General features: G+C 39.0%; 1 protein-coding gene across 5 annotated transcripts in view; it reads right to left on the reverse strand.

Moving 5' to 3' along the window:
- Positions 1-25,699, reverse strand: part of cacna1ab (calcium channel, voltage-dependent, P/Q type, alpha 1A subunit, b) — a 114,963-nt gene that overhangs the window by 66,191 nt on the left and 23,073 nt on the right. For all 5 annotated transcript variants that reach the window (XM_087810163.1, XM_087810188.1, XM_087810197.1 and 2 more), the window contains exons 2-12: positions 23,404-23,515; positions 23,187-23,326; positions 4,595-4,686; positions 4,381-4,533; positions 3,587-3,774; positions 2,704-2,807; positions 1,873-1,988; positions 1,636-1,677; positions 1,129-1,221; positions 802-999; positions 331-443 (exon numbers count right to left, since the gene is read on the reverse strand). In XM_087810163.1, the coding sequence (XP_087666289.1) occupies positions 331-443; positions 802-999; positions 1,129-1,221; positions 1,636-1,677; positions 1,873-1,988; positions 2,704-2,807; positions 3,587-3,774; positions 4,381-4,533; positions 4,595-4,686; positions 23,187-23,326; positions 23,404-23,515 (1,351 nt within the window). The remainder of the gene's footprint in view (positions 1-330; positions 444-801; positions 1,000-1,128; positions 1,222-1,635; positions 1,678-1,872; positions 1,989-2,703; positions 2,808-3,586; positions 3,775-4,380; positions 4,534-4,594; positions 4,687-23,186; positions 23,327-23,403; positions 23,516-25,699) is intronic.

The following is a 25,699-nucleotide window of genomic DNA, read 5'->3' on the forward strand; positions in this document are numbered from 1 at the left end:
TATTCTCTGTGTTATCTTGATCTTTTAAGTATATATTTTATTGAGTTTTGTTTTGATTGTTTAAGTGCTTTGTGACCCTGGTCTGGAAAAGCGCTCTATAAATATAAATTACTTACTTACTTACTATGGATCTAGCTTTGTAGCATAAAGTCTGTTTGAGTTCAGTAAACACAATCAGAATTAATACAGTAAATGTTACCACGTATTATAAGGCGCACTGTAAAGTCTTGAGAAAATGAAAGGATTTTGCCTATATAGTCCGAAAAATACAGTAGGTGACTTCAGTGTGTGTGTGTGTGCGTCTGAATGTGTGTTGTTGTGTGCACTCACCACACAGTCGAAGCAGTTAAATGAGGAGTGGAAGTAGGGCTGGATGCCCAGACCGTACATCTTGATCAGCATTTCCGACATGAACAAACCCAAGAAGATGAACTCGGCATAAACTGGAGGAGAAAAAAAAAAGCAGAGGATGAAGGAGGAGAAAAAAAGGCTGGAAAGGAGACAGGGATCCGAAGGATGTCAGAGAAGATCCATAGAGAAGGAACGAACGGGAGGGTTAGAGTTGAAAGAAAAGAAAGAGACTGAGACGAGTCAACAGCAGGGTGAGGGGAGCAGACTGTGACGGTCTTGTGATGAATGGACTTCCTCAGCTATAGCTTGATATGCTAATGTAGCTGGACTCTGGCCAGAGAACCGGAGTGTTCAGTTTAAGTAACACATAACATCTCCTTCAACTAACATATCCCAAACTTAATGGTATAAAAGACCAGCTGAGAAGCCAGTGAGAGAGTTTGAACTCACAAAGGAAGTCGGAGAGCAGCTCCGGCTGGTCGTAGTGAACCACGGCCACGCACATGGTGTTGAGCCCGACCAGGCAAAGCACCGTCCAGTAGAAAGCCTGAGTCTTGACAATCTTTCGGATGAAGAATCGCATCCGTCTCTCGTTTTTGTTGTAGTTGCCATTATCTTTACCACCTTTTATACTTGAGCGAGCGAAGCCTGGGGAAAATCAAGAACATTCAGGTTAAACATTGAGGGTTGAACTTGTATATGTTTACTCCACTTCCTGGTCTCAGTTCCCATATCCAATGATTCCTAAAAGCACGTGTGTCGTTTTTTTTAACTTACCAACTCCATCTCCCATGTTGTCTTCTCCGTCCTCCGTGTTCAGTAGTTCTGTTTTGTTATTCTTTGTCTTCATAGTTGGCCTTCTTCTTGTACCTAATAGATTATTAAAAAACATTAAATTAATAACAGAAATATATATATAGAGAGAAAGAATGTCTAACTTATTTTTAATGTGTTTGTTAGTAGCTGGAAAGAAAATGTACAATGAGCCTTATAGTTATATATATATATATTTATTTAGGTATTATATACAAAATGTATATACTAAACACTACTACTTATATACTAAATGTGTTTGTAAATTTTACATTAAAGGAGGGGTATTGTATTATTAGTTTTTAAATAGAATTACATAGGACATAGCAGAAATTAGTAAGAATTATAATTTAATAAAACATATTTTGAGGCAAATGGTAACATTTAGAAAACAAACTTCATGGTGAGCAAGTAATAAAATAAACGTCTCATAAGTAACATCATCATTTTCTCTATGAAATAAATCCTTACCGTCAAAGTTCCCGGTGCCGTCCTCGGCCAGAATGACTTCTTCTGTAAAAAAATCAACATTATCAAGTTGACATAGTATGAGCTGGTGCTTTTCGCTGAGTAACCATGGAAACAGGCGAGAGAATCGTCTGTGCTAGTATGTGAGCATGTTTGTTTTGTCGATGCTATCACCACTCGAGTTCTGTTATTCAGTCCCAGATAATAGCTTTACGTTTTTAAGAGTTGCCTGGTACTGACCCGCTTTGCAGATCCACTCCAAGTACCCATTGAGTTCTCTCTCTATCTGCTGCTGTCGTCTCAGTTTGAGGAACTCGCTCCTGTTTTCCACTCGTTCTCTCTCTTTAGCAAATTCCCTGCGGAGAAATGAGAATCAGTGAGGTTTTGCTCAACAATAAAAAGACAATATTGAATTAAACATGGAAACAATAAATAATATCAAGGTATAGGTTCAGAATAATAAGAAAATGTCGACTTAAACATGGGAAACAATGATTAATATCAAGGTATAGGTTCAGAATAATAAGAAAATATCGACTTAAACATTGGAAACAATGATTAAAATCAAGGTATAGGTTCAGAATAATAAGAAAATGTTGACTTGAACATTGGAAACAATGATTAACATCAAGGTATAGGTTCAGAATAAAAAGAAAATGTCGACTTAAACATAACAAATAATGATTAATATCAAGGTATAGGTTCAGAATAAAAAGAAAATGTCGACTTAAACATAACAAACAATGATTAATATCAAGGTATAGGTTCAGAATAAAAAGAAAATGTTGACCTAAACATGAGAAACAATGATTAATATCAAGGTATAGGTTAAAAATAAAAATAAAATGTTGACCTTAACATGAGAAACAATGATTAATATCAAGGTATAGGTTGAGAATAAAAATAAAATGTTGACTTAAACATGGGAAACAATGATTAATATCAAGGTATAGGTTCAGAATAAAAAGAAAATGTCGTCTTACACATGAGAATCATTGATATATTGAGTATAATCAAAAGACAATATTGACTTGAATATGAAAAAAACAAAAGTGGACAGAGGGCTCTTACCCTGAGAGGACACCCAGCACCAGGTTGAGCATGAAGAAGGAGCCGATGATGATGAGCGGGATGTAGTACATCCAGTTCCAGGCACTTCCCTCCACATCATTACTCTGGAAACATAAAGACAAATATATTATTTTTTTATTTTGAAGCAATCATTTTTTGTTTTCTTTAATATAATAAATAAAGATGAGCTTTTAGATGAGGTTCCTTTTCACATGTGCTTTATGTAATGTAATGTAAAATAAATAATTTGATTAAATAAAAACAATAAATCAGCATATCTGTCTGTCTGTCTGTCTGTCTGTCTGTCTGTCTGTCTATCTATCTATCTATCTATCTATCTATCTATCTATCTATCTATCTATCTATCTATCTATCTATCTTTTTTAAGTGATATACTGTAATGTAATCATTTGATTAAAGTAAGTCTAGCTCTATCAGCTGAAGGAAATTATCATTATCACCAACACTGAACTGTGATTTAGCTAAACAGCTGCATTTCTTTTTAAAATAGTTATCCTCCTGTGCTCTGCGTCCCTCTATTCTGGTCTGCCTTGTCTATATTTAACATAGTGTCTGATGGATGGAAGCTGATGACTTCCACGCTCACGCAGGCAGTCAGGAGCAAACCAATGAAAGTTTAATAGAGAACGAGCTGCGGCACGAAAGAACGCACGCAGCACTGCAAAGAATCATCAGCTGCTAGTTCCATTAAAGTGTAACTAGAGTCACAGAAATGCAAAGATCCACTTAAGACAAAAAGTATTTTAACCAAGAAAAAAAGAGTTTTTAAAAAAGCCACTTCTTGGTTGGTATTTTATGTGACTTCCACAAATACTTTTGAATTCCTGGTCCGTGTTGTCGTGTGAAGGGTCAAAGGTCTTACGTAGTAGAGCATGTCCGTCCAGCCCTCCATGGTGATGCATTGAAAGACGGTGAGCACAGCGAATAGGATGTTGTCGAACTGTGTGATGCCATAATTGGGTCCGAGCCAACCTGTTTTACAAGTCGTGCCATTGGGACATAACCTTGAAGGCAAAGCGTGACCACATGGCTCCTTGTCGTTGATCTCCCCTGATCACATATGGAAGCAGAGAAGGAGACTAGTTAGAAAAGTGGGTCAATCTGTTGGGAGAGCTCTAATGAAGCTGTTACGTTTCCTGAGGGCCCACATTATATACAGTGGGTGTTTTGAGGCGCAAAAATATAGTAGCAAGGAGTTTAAAGTCAAGATAAATATGCTTGAAAACTATTGAATTTCGGACAACTTTGTACTTAAAAAAACTTTTTTTTTTTTTTTTCAATATTCACTTGAATCCATTTGCATCTGAAATAAATATGTCCTAAAACGAAAACCTATAGTGATATTTAGAGACTAGTAATGAAATTAATAGAACAGAATTGTTAGTTTCTACATTATCTTTGCCTAGTTCTCGTCTAATGTCACTGTAGAGTCATTTTTATATCATTATCTTATGAGGTTGTATGAACCTTCAATTTCAATTTTCCTTTGCAGAGTATATCACCATGAAATCAAGGCTCTGATTGGCCATTGTTGAGAACTAAACTTTGACTACAGATGTTCTGATTTTAAAGCATGTCATTTCAATTGCCTCAGTTGACTTCGGTTTGCGAGGCCACGCGGACATTGGTCGTCATGGAAACATGCTGGACTGTCACCTGTGATGTCGTTATAGCAAGTGGTGTGGAACTTTCCCATGTAGAACTCCAGGCCGATGATGGCGAACATGAGGATGGCCACGAACAACAAAAGGCCGATTTGCAACAAGGGGATCATCGCCTTCATGATGGACTTGAGCACCACCTGCAGGCCTGGAGGTATTAGAGCATTTTAGTAACTATTACCCACAACAGATCGAATGTATCTACTTACTGGGGATCCCGGACACCAACTTCAGAGGTCGAAGCACTCGCACCGCTCGCAGTGTCCTCAAGTCAAACTGAGTCGCGTGTGCTGACAGAATACTGCAGAGACATGGAGACAGTCGGTGTTAAGAGGAGCTGCGACACATTAAGTTAAGAACTGGACAAACCAGCCTTAAACGAGAGTCTATAAACGACGACAACACTGTATTTGGAAGTTTAGGGTTTGACTCAAAGTGTAACGTTGGAGCCACAGACTGATCCACCACAAGCACTTCTTTGGAGTCGGCGTGTTGGGAAAGTCCTGAGCTAAAGTATGTTCTTCAAATGAATGTATCCACATATAATATGTAGTAAAGAATTGTTGCGTTAGAGGTGACTGTACACTTTGTATATGCTTCTGAAACTGAAATGTAGATATAACAGAAACCGCTCTGTGCTTCAGACATATTTCGGACAGGCCTGTAAGTAATTCTGTGTTTTCTTTCTTCCTCACATGTAAAACGTGCAACTTAAATCCAGATCTGACTTCTACTCTTTGTTTAGGTAAAAGTCAGATCCTAAACCTGACACTTCTACATCATATTCCTTGCTGTCATGTATCTGTTGATGATGAAAGCGCACTCGGACCCACTGTGTACTGACAACATGAGACATGTCCTGCCTACGTCTTCCTTTTTTCACAGGTTCTATTTGTTCAGCCCTCCATGCCTTCACTATCCCTCTAGGTCGGTTGCTAATTCCAGTAAGAGGTCATTTATTAACAGACAGTATCAGCAGCCAAGCCTCTCATTCCCTCAATGGCTTTTTAACTGCCACAGCTAAAGGCTGTGCTACTGCGAATTTGAAAACACCGGGCATCAGCAAAATAAGCGGGCGGACCGAGGTCCAGTCGACGTGCCGCTGTGGTACGTTTCTGATGGTCTTTAAGTCACCTGTGCAAACTTCACTCACTTTGACGGTCGCAGTGCTGCTCTATTTTCTTCGTCCAAAAAGACATATTTAACCCTTTAGTTATTTTTCCGGGTCAAGGTGACCCAAAGAACCGAAAAAATAAATGCGTTTTTGTTATCACTTTTGTTGTCTCTAGGTCAAGATGAACGAACTCCCTGGTTTCCAGAAATACATATGCAGTGGTGGAAGGTTGTTGTTTTCGGGCCTTCGGGTCACCTTGACCCTGAGCTAACACAAGAGTTAAAAGCATCCAAATTCAATCAAGCCTGCTCGTATGAAACGTCTGTCGTTTATTGAAACCTTGACAATAAGATTTGTTAATTAGATTAGACAAGTCTATATTCTAAGCTTGTTGAAAAATGAATTTTGGGTAAACACAAATGTTAAATTTTAGTTAATAATAAAGATAAGTTATTTAGAATTTAACAGACTGGAACATACGATGGATTACGATGAATAACAGCCGGATTATTTTGTCTTATTTCATATTTTAGCTTAACTCTGATTTGAAGGCAGAAGTTTAATGGGCAATAACCAGAAAATGAAGTCTTAAAAATTAAGCCCAGGATCAGCTAGATAAAAGTATTTCTTGGGTTTTGGCCACATGCTTTAATATTTTATCCAACCAAACGATTGTAAAGATCAGTCGTAACTGACGACACACAACCTCATGCTGCTAATCTTAGAAGGTTTTCAGAAAAGGGGACAATGAAGCTCCGTGCTTCAGAAATTTTTCGGACAGGTGTGTTAGTAGTTCTGTGGGGTTTTTTTTCAACAAGTTTACAAGTAAAACACTAGATTAAAGATAAGAATAGATAAAAAAAAATGTATCAGAAAAAGTGGAATGAATAAGAAGAACGATGACCAGATGAACAACATTAAACAAAAGAAGAAAAAACAAGAAGGAGCTGTGTTGCCTGCAATAAACACAAAACTCTGCAGCGAGAATTCTGAGCCGCTCTAGTAGAAGAACTCACATTTATCCAAACCTTAAAACTCTTCAATGGCTGCTAGTTTCTTTCAAGATCAATTTTTAAATTCTGGTTCTTACTTTCAGATTTATTCATGGTCAGACCTTCCATCAGTGATCTGATCCAGACTTACACCCCAGCTCGGGCTCGAGGTCTGTGGATCAGAATCTACTGATGGTTCCTGAACACGCGTTGTTCCTAAACTTTGGAACGATCTCTGTGTTTGATGATCTACTGACTCCTTCAAGAAACATCTTAAAACTTTTTTAATTTGTGCATTTTCCAAATTTTCTCTGTCTTATGTGTCTTGGCCTTTTTAATACTATATTTTAACTGTGTATTGTTTTTGATTGTTAAAGCACTTTGTGACCCTGGTCTAGAAAGGCGCTTTACAAATAAACTTTACTTTACTTATTTAACTTTATTTCAGTCCTACATATTTTCGCAATACATTAATTGTAATCATTCATTACACTGATTACAACAATTAAAGATAATTTCTCCACCAGGCGTTTCTAATTCAGAGAGTTGCCGTTGAGAGTATAGATAATTCCCACTTCAAATGAAAAACGTAGTCAACAACTCAAGACTGTTATACATCATCCACTCACGGATCATTCTAGCACAGCTGAAGGTGTTAATGATGTAAGAGAATGTGCTATACAAACAAAGCTGCCTCGTCTTGCTTCATAGATAACGAACAAAGATAAGAAGTCCCTCATGAGGTACCTGTGGGAGGCAGAAGAAAAAACACTTCTCTCCGGAGACGGAAAGTGTGGGAAAAGTGTGAGCCAATTGAAAGAGATTGATAGTCGCATGTGTCAAAAGTGTGAGATTCAATTATAAACGTCAGTGGGGAGCGACAGGCGGGGATTTTTATCTCCAGAGGGACAGTGTTTGGACCCTGATGACAGTTTGTCACCACAGCCAAACACCTCGCAATATACCTTTTCGACACTCGCACAAGTTTCGGCTACGCCAGAATATGTGCAGCACATTAGGTCACGAGATGGGCTTGTCAACACTTTAATCGAGGGATGAATTAGCGGGTGAATAAAAAGCAGCTTATTGACAAAGTGACGCTCTTAACGTCAATCACGAAAGTCAAATGTGTAGTCAATATTCATCTATTGAGATATATCGTGGTGTTGTATTTTCAACCTTGGAGATCTTTGTGTGTGTCCTGCTTCACAAATATTGACACTGTTAATCTGTTACTTAGTTTAAGTTAAACACCAATATTTTTTCATTAGTTACTACATTTATGTACCGTATTTGTTTTTTTTACTATAAGGTGCACCGGATTATATGGCACAGTAAGGACGGTACGGCCTAGTAGTCAGAAGAGTAATACAACTGAGCCTTGTGGGTTAATACTATTAAGCCTGGTGGAGTAATACTACTGAGCCTTGTGGAGTAATACTACTGAGCCTTGCAGAGTAATACTACAGAGCCTCGCAGAGTAATCGTCCTGAGCCTCACAGAGTTACTTTATACTACAGAGCCTTGCGGAGTGTTACTTCAGAGCCTTGTGGAGTAATACTACTGAGCCTCACAGAGTTAATGTATAGTATACTACAGAGCCTCATGGAGTAATCCTCCTGAGCCTCACAGAGTTACTTTATACTACAGAGCCTTGCGGAGTGTTACTTCAGAGCCTTGTGGAGTAATACTACTGAGCCTCGCAGAGTAATCGTCCTGAGCCTCACAGAGTTACTTTATACTACAGAGCCTTGCGGAGTGTTACTTCAGAGCCTTGTGGAGTAATACTACTGAGCCTCGCAGAGTAATACTACAGAGCCTCGCAGAGTAATCGTCCTGAGCCTCACAGAGTTACTGTATACTACAGAGCCTTGCGGAGTGTTACTTCAGAGCCTTGTGGAGTAATACTACTGAGCCTCGCAGAGTTACTTTATACTACAGTGTTACTTCAGAGCCTCGTGGAGTAATTCTGCTGATATATACTTAATATAGTATGTCTGTTTAGAACTTTAAATTTAAAGTAACTAAATTAACCTTCTCCCTTTATTTCAATTTATGATTAATTTGCCTTTATCTTAAAAATGGTAACTAAATCTTAACAATCACAAAGAAAAACATTTTACTGTTAAGTGAATCATTTATTGTTTTGGATAAAAAAAATGCATAAAAAAGAGGACATTAAAAAAATGATCACGTATACAATCCCAGTCTTTCGTAAAATAATCACAATTATATATTTTTTCAATAATCGTTCAGCCCTAGTGAAGAGTTGAGAGAAAAGAAGAAAATGAGCTCAGAGGAAAACCCAGTCGCCGGTGAGGAGGACAAAGTCACTGTAACATTACTACCAAAAAAAGATTCTCATTCAGCGGTGCGAAAGTTTTTTGGTTTCGAAAGAGACGATGAAAACAAAAAAGACGTAACTTGCAGCAGAGTTATTCTTCAGTAGCAGCACCACAGGGTAACACCACAAACTTGTACAACCACCTTAAACGTCAACATAAAGTGCAATATGATGAAGCTGTAAAAGCCAGGATAATGTCGGGAGAAAATCTCTCCTGGTCAACCATCCAGACATTTATTATGTTAATTATTATTGTTAAAATTATTCAAAGGTTGTGTAGAAAAGACAAGAGAATTCATTGTTTTTTAAACAATAAAGTGCAATAAATATTTATATTGCTGAAAAGAAATCGTGAGACAATCGTGATCTCAATTCGAAAACCAAAAAAATACGTGATTCTCATTTTGTCCAGAATCGTGCAGAGCCTCACAGCGTAATGCAACAAAGACTTACAGAGTAATACTACAAAGCCTCGCAGATTAATACAAAAGTGGCTTACAGAGTAATACTACAGAGACTCTTGAAGTAGTACTAAGGAGCCTCACAAAGTAATACTAGTGAGCCTTGTGTGGCAGATTTGAAGTTTACTAAAATCGTACTCAAACATTTTCCTTCCATAATTTTGTTCGCCATGTACCACGTAAAATTGGTTTAAGCACAAACAGAATTAATAAACAGAAGATTTCCTCCACGTACTCCAATAAATATGCTAATTTGATTTCCAGCTCATTATTCAGTTGGCCACGTAAAATGACTTGAAAAGGCCAGGAGTTATTTTACGCGGCTACACTGATATCAGTGCTTGAAACTCTTAGATACAATTACACATTATGTTGTGTACATTTGCAGTTAAAGACAGAGTGTGACATTTTATTTATACTTTTTTTTAATCGCAAAACATACATTTTGCCAAATGTATTGGCAGCCTTGATACTGGTGTTCCTGAACATGCTGTTCTTCTCTATTTTGATGTTTGGAGAGCATGTTTGGAAGGACACTCGAGGAGCGGAGGACGTAAAGTACTTCGCTTTTACCCGGCATCAAAGTGAAGACAACAACCTCGACAATGAAGATCAAAGAGGTCAATCTTCATCTTGCTTAGTCCGTTCACATAACATTGCCACGGCAACCAGCAGTTCCTCTCTTTGCAGAGTCTCCACGGTTACATGCTCTCATTCATACAGTAAGCGTTGCCGGGGCAACGCAGCTCCTGTTCATTGATGGAATCCCTGTATTGCTGCAGTAACTGGGAGTGGGTCTCCTGGCTATTGATTTTTAACCCCCAACGTTCCCTCGTCGTTCACTCAATCACCCGCCAGACGCTATCCTTTCCCACCCCCTCGCACCCTGACCCTGAAACGGCTCCGGAGCCAATTATTTTTCACTGCTACAACACAAACCACGTGATCTAGTCACATAGAGTCATCAGTGATGTGCAAATGTGTGTGTAGCACGAGCGTGCATCAGCGTATACGTGACAGTGATGAATGCGGTGCAGGTAGTATGGACGACCCAGTTTGTCTGCTGCAGCAGTGAAGAGCAAACGTATTCCTGATGCACACGTCGAATCAGACGCGTGGAAAGAGATGAGTGGCATTGATCAACACACAGAGGTGGGGAGAATATCCATCCATCCATCCATCCATCCATCCATCCATCCATCCATCCATCCATCCATCCATCCATCCATCCATCCATGGATCCATCCATCCATCCATCCATCCATCCATCCATCCATCCATCCATCCATCCATCATCCATCCATCCATCCATCCATCCATCCATCCATCCATCCATCCATCCATCCATCCATCCATCCATCCATCCATCCATCCATCCATCCATCCATCCATCCATCCATCCATCCATCCATCCATCCATCCATCTTCTACAAATGATCTGAGGTTTGGTTGTCGGGGAAGCAGCCAAGCAATGGGCTCAGCCTCTTTCAGTAGAACACGTTTCCTGGGTCTGCCCCGAGGTCTCCTCTCTGTCTGCGACCTCAACTAGCTTCTCTCCTCAGAGGAGCAGAGGTTCTACTTTTGAGTCTCTCCTGAATGACTCCTCCCCTCGTCTCCAACTCAAGACAGACTAAAGTTCTTTTTAGCCAATTGTCTGCACAATCTTTTGGTCACGGATTAGGTGACTATAAATAAAAGTGGGAATATAGACGGAGCATTAAAGCATGAGCTTTTGTTTTTGCTAAATATGAACAAAACTGAAATTCTGGTTATTGCGCCTGATGATAAGGTTCAAGAGTTGAGTCAGTACTTGGGTGTCTTAGGCCAGTCTGTCAAACGGAGCCTGAGAAACCTGGGTGTTGTATTTGACAGAGACATGTCTCTAGTTCAACACTGCAGAAAACTGACCTGAAACTGTTTCCTTCAACTCGGAAAAATCTCTAAACTTAGGAAAAGGATGTCAAAACAAAATTCTGGTTCTTACTTTCAGAGCTATTCATGGTCAGACCTTCCATCAGTGATCTGATCCAGACTTACACCCCAGCTCGGGCTCTGAGGTCTTTTGGATCAGAATCTACTGATGGTTCCTGAACACGCTTCAGGACCAGAGGAGAGAAATCCTTCCAGACTGTTGCTCCTAAGCTTTGGAACCATCTCTGTGTTTGATGATCTACTGACTCCTTCAAGAAACATCTCTGTGTTTGATGATCTACTGACTCCTTCAAGAAACATCTGTGTGTTTGATGATCTACTGACTCCTTCAAGAAACATCTGTGTTTGATGATCTACTGACTCCTTCAAGAAACATCTCTGTGTTTGATGATCTACTGACTCCTTCAAGAAACATCTGTGTTTGATGATCTACTGACTCCTTCAAGAAACATCTGTGTTTGATGATCTACTGACTCCTTCAAGAAACATCTGAAGATTTTTTTTTGTGCTTTTCCCTGATTTTCTGGAACTCCTGCGTTTGTCTTTTAAGTATGTATTTTAACAGTGTATTGTTTTTCATTTTTAAAGTGCTTTGTGACCCTGGTCTAGAAAGGCACTTTAGAAATAACCATTATTTACTTACTTTTGGCTCAACTCTTTCTACACAACAACACATCAATGCAGAGAACCGATGACTGAGGACGCACTGATCCGTCTGTCGATCTCGCACTTCATCCTTCCCTCACCCGAGACCCAAAGATACTGTATCACACCACGCCTTAGGAAAGCATCTTTCCTCCAACCAGGACGAGACAGTCCAAACCTTTCCAACTGAGAAATATGGATTCAAAAGGATTTGATTTTCATTACAGCGGCTTCCGATCACAAAAAGGTATTTGTAGATGACAGGCAAATAAATATGTTGCACACTTAAAAATGCATCAGGCAGAAAACAAAAGTTAATTTGTTTTAGCTATTGTCATTACATAAAAAACGGTATGCAGTAGGTCCCTCATCATGACCATTTTTTTAACTTATTACTTTATAAAGTTCTACCCCGTCTAAAATCGGGGCAAACGAGAGGTTACGAGAGCGGATTCCATTATGACGTAATAATGGCTTCACTCCTCCTCCAGCCAGCTGTAATCACACCCCGCTTTGTTTATACAACGGGTTTCTTTGGAGGTGGAGACTTCCCCAGATTGGTGACGTGCAGTGACAAACCAAGATGCATGACTAATCACAGAAGAGTGGGTGTGGTTAAGGAAAACAAGATTTAATCTCCAGAAAAACTAGGAGATTTTGGTGGGCGGGGCTTAAGATCATTTTAAAATGTTAATATTTCAAATAAAAGACAGTTGTGCAAACAGACACATACTTATGAGTACAATAGTCCCAGGTCCAAGTCAATTACATTTTATTATATATTTTAGGAACTATGCTAAGAAGGAAAAACATGTGGGAGGGGTTTCATCTTCAACCCTGGGTCATTCAGGGTTTTTTGTTTTACTGCAAAGAACGTAGAAAAGACTGGGAAAGCGTCCAACCAGTGTGTCTCAGTGTGAAGGCGAGGCGGTACCCAGGGTTGATTTGTGTGTTGTCTGGAAATAATGTGGGAGGGCCATGTGTCATCCCAGCATGAGCTACTGTCCCTGTAGCGTCTCCCACTGAGCCGCACGTGATGGACAACTTTACAATGTGACGCCGCACACACTCAAGGACTTGAACACAGGCGAGGAGATTAACCAGCAGCAGGAAAATATATATATAATATAGCTGCTCCTGTCTATTTCTGGCTCTTCCACATGGTCTTCACATATGCATGTTGAACCCATACTGAGCGAGTCCACGGAACTCTGGGATGTTTTAATGCAATTAAGTAAATCTACTGTGATGGAGATTAATTGACAAATTGTAGTACTGACTTAAAATATTGTTTAAAACTAATTTGAACTTGAACATAGCATAGAACCGCTGTCTGTTATCGATTCTTGAAGTCATTTATATTTAGTCTTCCTTTAAAGGGTTTATCAACTCTACTTCGTTATTAAGGTAAGGTAGAACTTTATTGATAAATTGTTTTTTCCAATTATCCAAAGCAAATACAGCAGTTTTTTCATAAAAAAATTTAAAAAATCAAAATAAAATAAGAACAAAAACAAAGAGAAAGAACAAGATGATACAATCTGAGTCTAAAGATAAAGAACATAGATCAAAGAAAAATAACAAAGACAAAGGAAAGTATTCGTGAGGTATTTCATATTTCCTTTGCGAAATGAAAATTTAAAATCAAGTCATGTCAAGAGTATTTGGAAATATTCTTGGTCTGTTATTAATTTTATTATATATAGACAATAACAAATTAATTATTTATTTTTTAATCGTGCTGTCCATTACAAAAACAAACGTTAAACTCCCAGTTCAAAAGAGTAAATACAGGATTCTTAAATGCCGAAACAAGAGCAGCCCCTGAGCAGCCCCTGCTCCTCAGCGTCCTGCCGACAGCTGGACATTAAGCAGCACTTTACGACCTCAAACCTCCTAACCTCTGGCTCAGGGGTTGAACACACTGATCACTATCCTCTATCGCAAAAGTACCATTATTGGCTGGAGAGAGGAGGTCAGGTCCACGCTACAAGGATGAAGTAAAGTCGTTTGCTTTCAGCCAACTCTCTGGCGCTCACCTCTCATTACAATTTTTCCTCTCTTATTTGTCCGAACATCTGTGTTCATCATCTTCCCTCGGATGACGCTTCCAGTAGCGAGGGCTGAATGTGAGCACTCTCTTTCTCACCACATTCGCTCTATCCTCATCCCTCCTTCCTTTCCTCTACCACTCTCTTCATTTTCTCACTCTACATTATTGCTGATCTCAGCAGATTGGCAACACTCAGCTGATGGACTCCCTCTTTTACTCAACCTCCGACCAACACCCTGTCGTGTCCTTCATTTCACTTTTTCTCACCGTCGAGTGGGACTTATTGATGATTTATTCGATGTGTGTGTGTATATATATATATATATATATAAATATATATGGACTCCTCTTTTACTCAACCTCATTGTTCCTTATTAAATAACAATAATCAATTGGGGTGTGTATTGGTAGGAATATCCAATACATATCACGATACCGATACAGGTGACAGGATATAGTATTGTCGAGTACTTGATTCTGGTGTTGCAGAATTTACAGACCACATGACTCTTGACAAAGTCGTAACTGCTTTTAATTGTTTTTTAAAACCAAAACATGTCCAAACATCAGCTTTAAGAGTCACTGTATCCTCTCGTCCTCAGTCATCGCCGGAATCTCGCAGCATTTAATTGTTCTTTTGGCAGCTGACTACTGCCATCTAGCGCCCCGAAGTGTAATTGCGACACAAAAAATGAAGAAACGCCGTGAATTTGCATGCTCATTTTTCATAAAAAAAAATTAAAAAAAAGATGCAGTATTTCGATTTAAACACATTTTATTGAAAATGTATTGAAAAACTAAAAGTATAGAACGATATACTTGTATTCTTTGATTTCCAATACAGTAGTGTCGAATGATGCCAATATATCACTGTATAATAATAATAAATAATAATAAAACCTTTTAAAATATATAAAGCAATATTGAGCCAATTCTTTAAGCAGGCATAAACAAATACTATGACATTCTACTATGACACTTAAAGTGTCCTTCTCAGGGTCTGTTCTTATTCTTATATAATGTCAAAATAACTTTCAATGCAAGTTAACTATCCTAGTAAATATGTTCATGTCTTTTCCCGTGTGTATTGTTAGTTATTAACCTTATGACGTTGTGTATATAAAGCGTCTTGCATTTGCTAGCGATGATCGATCTGCAAAGAAAACCCAACCACCTCGTCTGTGAGCGTTGTTGCACAGCAGCTCAGGGTTGAAGGGTAAAGCAAAGTGTATGAGAGATTGATGATTCCGTAAATGACTGCTAAGCTATTATGATTATTGAAGTGTTGGCGTCGTGACAAGTTCTTGCCAGGTACCTTCCCTCGGCCTGAACTCTGCTAACGCTTTCAGAGATGATCAGTTAGTTTACAGCGGAGCCACTCATTTCCTTAGGACTTGTTCACTAATGTCATTTTTTTTTTCAGGTGGCGGAGTCACTTCAATTTACCTTGTTCACCTGAGATCAAGTTGTGAAAGCTCTCCTTTGGAGAACACCAACATCCCAAAGCCAAGAAGCAACTGTGAAAACCACTACTATGTCGGTACCGTATTTTCCGGACTATAAGGTGCAGTTAAGATATTTAACTTTCTAAAGCAGTGTGCCTGATAATCCGGAGCACTTTATATATGCATTCATTCGTGTTTCATTTACTTACCAAGAGTTTTAACCGTAACTAGTTTGACTACCGTATTTTCCGCACTATAAGGCGCACTTAAAAGCCTTTAAATTTCTCAAAAAACGCCTTATAATCTGGAGCGCCTTATGTATAAACATTACCTGGTGGGTGACTTTTTTACAAACACTTTCATGACTCTGCCCCGACTGACACGCCATGGGTGGGATTACATCATTGCGTCATCACGTGGTGGGATTAACGATGCACGTTACATCATGGCGGACATCTATGGAGTAAGATTACTGCCACTGTTTTGGGCGAGTGCGTCTTGGTTGTTGTACACTCAGAATCACTCTGCTGCGCGCTCAACCAGTTATACACGTGCGTTCAACATGTCATACGCTCTAGCCGTCATACACGTGCTCAACTTCACTGCTGCTGGCGCAACATTTGTCTGCTCACAACACCAGTCTCGCGCGCTGCTGCTTGAAGCCTTTTAAACATCATTTGAACATCGTTACTATGGGAGTGAACGGAGTTGTCAGAACGCTTAATAAAGTTTGACTTTATCTGACTGTTTTGTTCACATTCCCTTTAGCACAGCTTTATCTAGTGGATTCATAACACAACCCCAGTCAAACATTTGACTGTATCTTTTATTCTATGCGCCTTGTAATCCGGTGCAAACTATTTATGAAAACAGTTATAAAATAGGCCATTCATTGAAGGTGCGCCTTATAATCCGGTAGTGTGGAAAATACTGTAACTTACTTTTCTCAATCATTGACAGTGCAATTTATAATTCAGTGAGCTGTGTAGTGCAGAAAATACTGTACTTTCACTATTTATGCATGATCCAGCTTCATATCCCATCCCTACAGGAGGGCCAGGACATCATGCTGTAGCCACCTGTCACAGGCACGTTTCCTTTTTCCACATACTATGAGGGTTGACAGAGCCACATCCTTTCATAAAAAAACACTTTATGTGTTAACACTGTCAGTGTTTCATATTTGGTTTCTGTCTAAAAAAATGAACCCATTTGTCGACATATAATGTGTATTTCAAAGTTCAAAATTCAAACTTCACTTATTTTTTACTCAGCCTTATGTCGACCAAGGGCTGGGATTATTTAACATGTAAATCTGTTCAAATCCATATAAATGTAGTGAAATCATGCTCAGTGATAAACTATACAAATACTTTTCTTATTGCTCCTCTGTAATATTCGTCATGTTGAGACACCTCGACACAAGGAATTTTTCCGGAATAACTTCAACATGAGGTCAAGTATAAATTTAGTAAAGGTAGATTTATGCTTAAAAATCTCACTTTGATACGATCGCAAATTGGCCACAAGATGTAGTGATTGATGTGCTGATGACGCTTCAGGAAACAGTGTCATGTTGTTCAGAGATCAGTAGGTGGCGCAATCAGTTTAAAAATTATGAATTGCATTAGAAAATTTGTTCAAAACAAACGAAAATATTTCAGAGACTGCCATCTAGTGGACCCTAAAGATAATGACACTGCTTCATGAAGCTTCATCAGATTATCACTAACTAAAACCTGTCGTTAGCTCAGCAAAAACTGGGTAATACGTATAAATTGCCATCGCGTTATTTATTCATTCATTTTCTGTCGCGCTTATTCCCCTATGGGAGTCGGGGGGGGGGGCTACCCCAGTGTCTTCAGGCGAGAGGCGGGGGACACCCTGGACAGGATGCCAGCCTGTCGCAGGGCACACAAAGACAGACAACCAAACACACACTCTCATACCAAGTTCCCAATGGACCTCTGTATGTTTTTTTACTTTGGGATCCACGCAAAACTGGAAGAAAATACAAACTCCACACAGGAAGGTCACAAGTTGGCTCCCTCCTGGCCTGGAAACTAATAATAACCAATCAATATAACCAGTAACTTTTACTTTTTTAATTGACTTAATTCCTTAAATAAGAATCTTCTCAAAACTATTTTTTACCAATAGTTTTCGTTCAGTTTTTTTATTATAGTTTCCCTAAATAATAATGAGGTGTATTGAAAATTGCATAGAATTGCTTTAAAAATACTGAACACACTTTTAAAGCACAACAACCTCACAGGGTTCTATACGAATATATCTATATGAAGACTTGAAGGGAAAAAAAAAAGCTACAGTCAGCTTGTGCGGGAGTTTGTGTTTCATTTGAAAGTGTTTGCATGAATAATACAAGCACTTCAAATCGAACAGCTATAAATTGGTAATATAGGGCATGCATAGTAATTGTGTTTGTACCTTTGAAGTATGTAAATGCAGAAACATAGTTTGTGTGTGTATGTGTAGATGCTAGCAGAGTGTGACATAAACTCTGCTGAGTGATTGGACATGAGTAGCAGGGGAAAGCTACTGCAGTACTGACACACACACACGCACACACACGCACACACACACACACACACACAGTACGCTCGACGTGTGCTCTTTCTCATTTCTCTCTTCTTTCTGCCTCAGCTCCCCCTTTCCACCGCTCCTCCCATCCGTCCTCATGTCTTCTCTCGCTCGACTCCCCCATACATCACTCTCACCTCCCCTGTTCGCTCACCAATCCCTCTTCACTCCTTCCTCCTGTGGTCGTTGCTCCTCAGCATCCTCTTCCTCCAAGCTCCACCGTATTTCTTCACATACGCATCTCATTCCTCTTTCTCCCTCGCTCCGCTCCCTCGTTACGCTCACTATCCCTTCTGCTGTTATTTAGAACCTCAGGGACCAAAATCATCGCGTTATTTATGCTCCTCTGTCCCCGATGTACTGTTAAGAAGCTGCACTGGTACCCGATCGGAGGCTTTCACCTCTTAACCCTTGTGTTATCTCTGGGTCAAGCTGACCCGTGGGGCAGAAAACAAAAGTGTTTGTGTTTTACCTTGTGTTATCTCTGGGTCAAGCTGACCCGGAGGCCAGAAAACAAACATGTTTGTGTTACACCTTGTGTTATCTCTGGGTCAAACTGACCCGGATACCAGAAAACAAACGTGTTTGTGTTTTACCTTGTGTAATCTCTGGGTCAAGCTGACCCGGAGACCAGAAAACAAACATGTTTGTGTTTTACCTTGTGTTATCTCTGGGTCAAGCTGACCCGGAGGCCAGAAAACAAAAGTGTTTGTGTTTTACCTTGTGTTATCTCTGGGTCAAGCTGACCCGGAGGCCAGAAAACAAACATGTTTGTGTTTTACCTTGTGTTATCTCTAGGACAAGCTGACCCGGGGGCCAGAAAACAAACATCTTTGTGTTATGTCTTGTTTTGTTGATCAAGTTCAACAACACAAGGGATACCACAACCCCCTTTTTTTTCAGGGCCGAAAAAAAGTTAAAACAACAAACCTATTTACATTCCCTATAATTGACTGTCCAAGGCAACATGGAAACTTCGACCTGGACAATATCATCTAAAGACCATCTAAAAAAAGTACCTGATGAAATTTTTATTTTATATTTTAATTGTAAGTATTAACCATAAATAATAGAATAGAATAGAAAATGTTTATTGTTTAACACATAATATATAAGAAATATTTGCAGAATTTCTTCTCCTATTATCAAGGGTTGTACAAATTCAAATAAATCCAATTTCAATTAATTATTAAATAGACTTTAGACTTGATTTTATTGTCATTGCACAGAAAACACAGCAATGAAACTGGCAACGAAATGTCGTTGCTTGGCAACCGTTAAAAACACAGCAGAATGAATGTATATATGAAAAGTATAAATATAAATATTAAGTTAAAAACAGTGCAATATAGTATAACAGAATAAATAAATAAAGTTTTAAATATTGCATATAATAATTATAATTAATGTATATAAAAGTTAAAAAATAGTGCTAATATGTTATAAATAGGATAAATACATAATATTAAAAATAGTGCATAGCTCAAGTCATATTTCATGAATACAGATTAAATAATGATTATTCCCATGATTTTATTGTAAAGCCCACAATTTATCGAAACTTTCTCTTCATCTCCTGAAAATATTTTATAACTGGCCAACACCGGGGTTATTTTAATACATTTTTCATAAGAAAAACTATCCAAATGGTATTTTTTTAGGGCTAAAAAAATAAAAGCATTTTACCATCGGTTTAACCCAATCTTTAATTGGGCGCAATTGACGTCTCAAGTTCCAAAACACATTCAAATCGTCATTTGTGTTGCAGTAGGATTCGCACGAACGGCATTTTGAGTGTTTTGAAAGAGCTTCGTTTCACTTCCGACAATCGCCATAACAACAGACCCTCCCTCCTTCTTTTTTCTCTGAGAGAAGTGACATTTTCCTTTGCCCTGGTTGCTGCTCCCTACGGAGCTGCTCCCATCCAGCCTCTGCATGTGTGAGCGTGCACGCCCGTGCGAGCGCCTCCTCATTAAAGGAGGAACAGTGAGTGAGTGGGAGCCGCCCTTATCACCTGGGTACACAGTGTAAGACAAGACCTCCGCTGTGTCGAGCTGTGGGTGATGGAGGGAGAGGCTGCAGGAAGGAGGAGGGTTCTCCGGTAGCATCGGCGGAAAAAGACATTAGATATTTACATGCTTGTCGTCAGCTTCTTTTAATTTATAGGACTCGGGGTCAGCGGAGAGTGTGTGCGTACTGTTAACTCTTTACAAGCCGCATGACGCCACTTGGCCACAAGCAATGATGTTCCATAAATCTCAATATTTCTACCGCAACCCTGGCATGAAGCGACTGCAACGACTCTTGCACCAGTGATACGATGTATGCATCTGTCGGAGCAGAAACTGTTTGAAACAGTATGTTTTTTAGATCTTAGGTAAACATCATCTTAACGTATATAAGTAAGTACATTTGTTTTTTTTAATTTAATCATTTATTTTTATTTTTTTTAAGATTGGTTGCCAAGTTTTCGCGATTACCCTTGTGGTGACCCAGTGGCCGGAAAACAAATACTGGCATTATTGTTAAGTAATACAAAAATGGTGGTTCTTGTGTATAACTCCAAATATATAACATGGCAAATAAGTGAGTCATGATTAAAGTAATTCTACATAATAAAAGATTAAAAGTCGTGATTAAAGATGCCATAAAAACATGCCTAATCAAGACTAGGGCTGGGTAGTGATTGAAGAAGTATAATATAACAATAAGACACGATACCATACGATACAATACGCTACGACGCAATGCATTGCATTGTGATGCAATATGATACGCTGCGATGAAAATACGAAACAATATGCTGTGATGTGATACGATACAATATGATACGATACACCCAGATGCGATACGATACAAAGCGATACTGCGATGCAATGCGAAACGATATGCTGCAATACACTGCGATGCGATACAGTACGAAACAATACGCTGTGATGCAATACGATACAATACACTCCGATGCGATACAGTACACTACGATACGATACGTTGCGATACGATACGATACGATACGATACGATACGATACGATACGATACGATACGATACGATACGATACGATACGATACGATACGATACGATACGATACGATACGATACGATACATTGCGATGCGATACCATAACAATACCAATTACTATACTTTCCATGCCAATACGATACCTTGGATACCAGTTCCTGAACGATACTTTTACGATACCAATTTCATGAGATCAATTCTTACCAAAAGACAATTACATGAGACATGGTACAGATCTTAAGTTTAGCTTTGTTTAATTTTCACTCCAAGCTGTTCTCTTACAGAAACAAAAAGAAAATGAAGGTCCAATGCCATTTGTGCAATGTGGTACGCTGCGATGAAAATACGAAACAATTTGCTGTGATGTGATACGATACACTCCGATGTGATACGATACACTCCGATGTGATACGATACACTCCGATGTGATACGATACACTCCGATGTGATACGATACACTCCGATGTGGTACGATACACTCCGATGTGATACGATACACTCCGATGTGGTACGATACACTCCGATGTGATACGATACACTCCGATGTGATACGATACACTCCGATGTGATACGATACACTCCGATGTGGTACGATACACTCCGCTGTGGTACGATACACTCCGATGTGATACGATACACTCCAATGTGGTACGATACACTCCGATGTGGTACGATACACTCCGCTGTGGTACGATACACTCCGATGTGATACGATACACTCCAATGTGGTACGATACACAGCGATGTGATACGATACACTCCAATGTGATACGATACACTCCGATGTGATACGATACACTCCGATGTGGTACGATACACTCCGCTGTGGTACGATACACTCCGATGTGATACGATACACTCCAATGTGGTACGATACACTCCGATGTGATACGATACACTCCAATGTGATACGATACACTCCGATGTGATACGATACACTCCGATGTGGTACGATACACTCCGATGTGATACGATACACAGCGATGTGATACGGTACACTCCAATGTGATACGATACACTCCGATGTGATACGATACACTCCGATGTGATACGATACACTCCGATGTGGTACGATACACTCCGATGTGATACGATACACTCCGATGTGATACGATACACTCCGATGTGATACGATACAATCCGATGTGATACGATACACTCCGATGTGGTACGATACACTCCGATGTGATACGATACACTCCGATGTAATACGATACACTCCGATGTGGTACGATACACTCCGATGTGATACGATACACAGCGATGTGATACGATACACTCCGATGTGATACGATACACTCCGATGTGATACGATACACTCCGATGTGATACGATACACTCCGATGTGATACGATACACTCCGATTTGATACGATACATTCCGATGTGCAAGATACACAGCGATGTGATACGATACACTCCGATGTGATACGATACATTCCGATGTGCAAGATACACAGCGATGTGATACGATACACTCCGATGTGATACGATACACAGCGATGTGATACGATACACTCCGATGTGATACGATACACTCCGATGTGATACGATACACTCCGATGTGATACGATACACTCCGATGTGATACGATACATTCCGATGTGCAAGATACACAGCGATGTGATACGATACACTCCGATGTGATACGATACACTCCGATGTGATACGATACACAGCTTTGCGATGCAATACAGTACGAAGCAATACGCTGTGATGCAATACGATACCATACACTCTGATTTGTTTTATCTTAAATCCAAGCTGTTTTCTTACAGAAACAAAAAGAAAATGAAGGTCCAATGCCAAAGAACAAAAAGGTTTTCTTCAGAAATATCTACACATTACCAGAAGACCAAACGTCCTGATATTCCTAATTACATTTGTTTCCATCTTATGCTTAGAGACTAGAAGACAGATTCTCAGCTTAATATACTGTATAAAGTTGTGATTTTGAATGAAACACACAAGTTGCAAAAGTATCGCTGATTTCTTAGATCATTTACCGACACCTAAATATCGTTATTTGTCCTTTTCAGTGAAGCGGTAATATTATTAAACTAAAAATAAAGTTTTTGGCTGGAAGCACGAATGACCAATACTGTGTTTTCCCAAAATCTTTCAGGAAACAAAATCACGTCGTGCGTCAAAAGTAATACACTCAGATTAGAATTTTTAAAAAATGCCTGACTCACCCGGTGAGGACGACCACGAAGTCCATGACGTTCCAGCCGTTCCTCAGATAGGAACCTTTGTGTAATGCAAAACCCAGAGCCAGGATCTTTATTCCAGACTCAAAACAGAAGATGGCTATGAAGTAGGATTCTGTTTCCTCCTGCAGGACGGGGGAAAAGAACGCGTTACAATCCAAGTAGAACACAGCGTTTGACTTGTTGCAGACGGCAGTGTTACCAGTCGTTCCGACAGAGGGGTCTTGTCTCCATCGGGAAGATGCTGCTCCAGGGCCAGAACTATGCAGTTAGCAATGATGGTGGTGAGGATCATCCATTCGAATGGAGTGCAGCTGGAGTTAAGGCTCAACATTGGCTTGATTTGTAGCATGACAGTTGTGTTTATTAAAAAAAAAAGGAAGACCTTCAACAATTGACTATGTAATGAGATGTAAAAGTTCAGCCCGGGGGCCACATGTTGGCCCTTCAGGTGTTTGCTTATAAGGCAAAACAATAAAATTAATAATGAAGATATGTTTCTGACAGCGGACAAATAAATATATATTATAAACATTAATTGCTAATTTGAAATGTAAGTTGTTAACCCTCTTTGCGTTGTATTGTATTAGTCATCTTTTTATAAAAATTAAATAAAAGATATTTGAAAGATTTTATATACAAAGTTGGTTTGTTTAGTGAATTTGAAATTAGTTTTATTGGTTGTGTGGATTTATAATCTGTTTCAGGGATTGTTTTTTTTGTGTTTTTTTTTGTTTTATATTTTGTGGTATTGATTGTTTTCTGTTTTTGTGAATTTGTGTTTTTGTTTTTATAATGGTGTGTTCTGTGAATTTGTAATTACTCTAAGCGAGTGTGTGTTTTGTTTCGGATTTTGTCTTTTTTTCTTTTTTTTTTAATTGTATTGATCCTGTGTTGTGTTTTGTGGAATGGTAATTAGTTGTATTGATTGTTTTGGGTTTGTTTTTTTGCAAGTTGGTGTATTTGTTTTATCGATTGTTTTTAATTAGTTTAAGTGATTGTGTGTTTTGTTTTGTGAATCGGTTAAATTGTTTCTGCTATTTTGTGTTGTTTTGTGAATTTGTCATTTGTTTAATTGTATTTATTTTATATGTTTTGCACTTCTCAGCCACCGTATTAACAGTACATTATATTTATTGGTCTTTTTTTTTTGCTTAATAAGTAAGATTTTCCTACATTACAACTTTTGATTATTATTATAGTGTCCTTTTGTATATACATCCAAAAAACATATATTTTCTCTCATCATTTAAAGGGTGTTTTTGTCTTCATTCCATTATTCTTGGCATCAATTAACACGTATATCACAGAGCATGACAACATACAACAAAAGACACAAGACTAAAATTCCTCGTCACACAAAAGGCTGATATGTCAGCCAGCATCCCTCAATCCTGCTGTTTGTGTGTGTGTGTCTGTGTGTGAGTCCGCGACTGCCGCAGGGTGTGCGATGACTGGATACGTCCAGACAGTTCAAGTCTGTGTCTAATTGGCCAGTAGTTATCCTGTTAACGTGGCATGTGCGTGAGCGCGAGTGTGTGTGTGTGAGCGCGAGTGTGTGTGCGGGAGTTGTCGTGTTTTGCCAGATGTCGAGTCGACATCGAGACGATGGCCGCTGGTTCGAGGGCTCGGTCTGCGTCCGTGTGTCGCCGGCGGAGAGAGGTTAGAATCTGACGTGAGAGGATCGGACAGGTACACACTAACAAGACAGCGCCGGACTACTCTGCCACAAATAATGCACACACACACACAAACAATGTCTGCTACACACTCGCTAACACCGAGAGCCACGTTTAAAAAAAAAAAAAGATTATGAGTATAGTTTCATTCAAAAATGTGGCGAAAAACATCTTTAAAGGACAGTACATTACATTTAAACAATACAAAAAGAGTTAAATATTAGCTATATTTGCTTCACGTACAACCCTGAGTCAACAACAATCGTTTAGCTTATTAGCAACGTTAGCATGCTAGTCGCTAGCGCTCTGGCTAACTCGATAACACAATGACATTTTAGTATTTAAAAGATATTTTAAAAATAAATACAAACTGTTTGTGTTCTGCCTTGTGTTGTCTCTGGGTCAAACTGACCCAAAGGCCAGAAAACTATATTTCTGGGTCAAGTTGAACAACACAAGGGATACCAAAAAAAACCTTCTTTTTTTTCAGGCGACCTTGACTCAGAGATAAAATAAAGTTTAAAAGTAATTTTAAAATATGATGTTTGTTGCCATGAAAAATGCACGAAGAGCCACTGAAATAAGTTGGATTTACACAGAGAGTTAAAACAACAAATCTACTTACATTGTTTGTAATTTACTGTAGCAACGTTAGCATCAATGCTAAATTAGCATGATAGTCGCTAGCGCTCTGGCTAACTCGGTAACACAATGAAAATGTAGTATTTCAAAGATCTTTTAAAAGTAAATACAAACTGTGTATTTCAATGTGAAGCCTTAAAAAGTTTTTTTGATCCACAATACTTGCCGTTGTTACTC

Source organism: Callionymus lyra, chromosome 1 (assembly GCF_982586985.1).
Source record: "Callionymus lyra chromosome 1, fCalLyr1.hap1.1, whole genome shotgun sequence".
In the NCBI taxonomy this organism is placed as follows: Eukaryota; Metazoa; Chordata; class Actinopteri; order Syngnathiformes; family Callionymidae; genus Callionymus; species Callionymus lyra.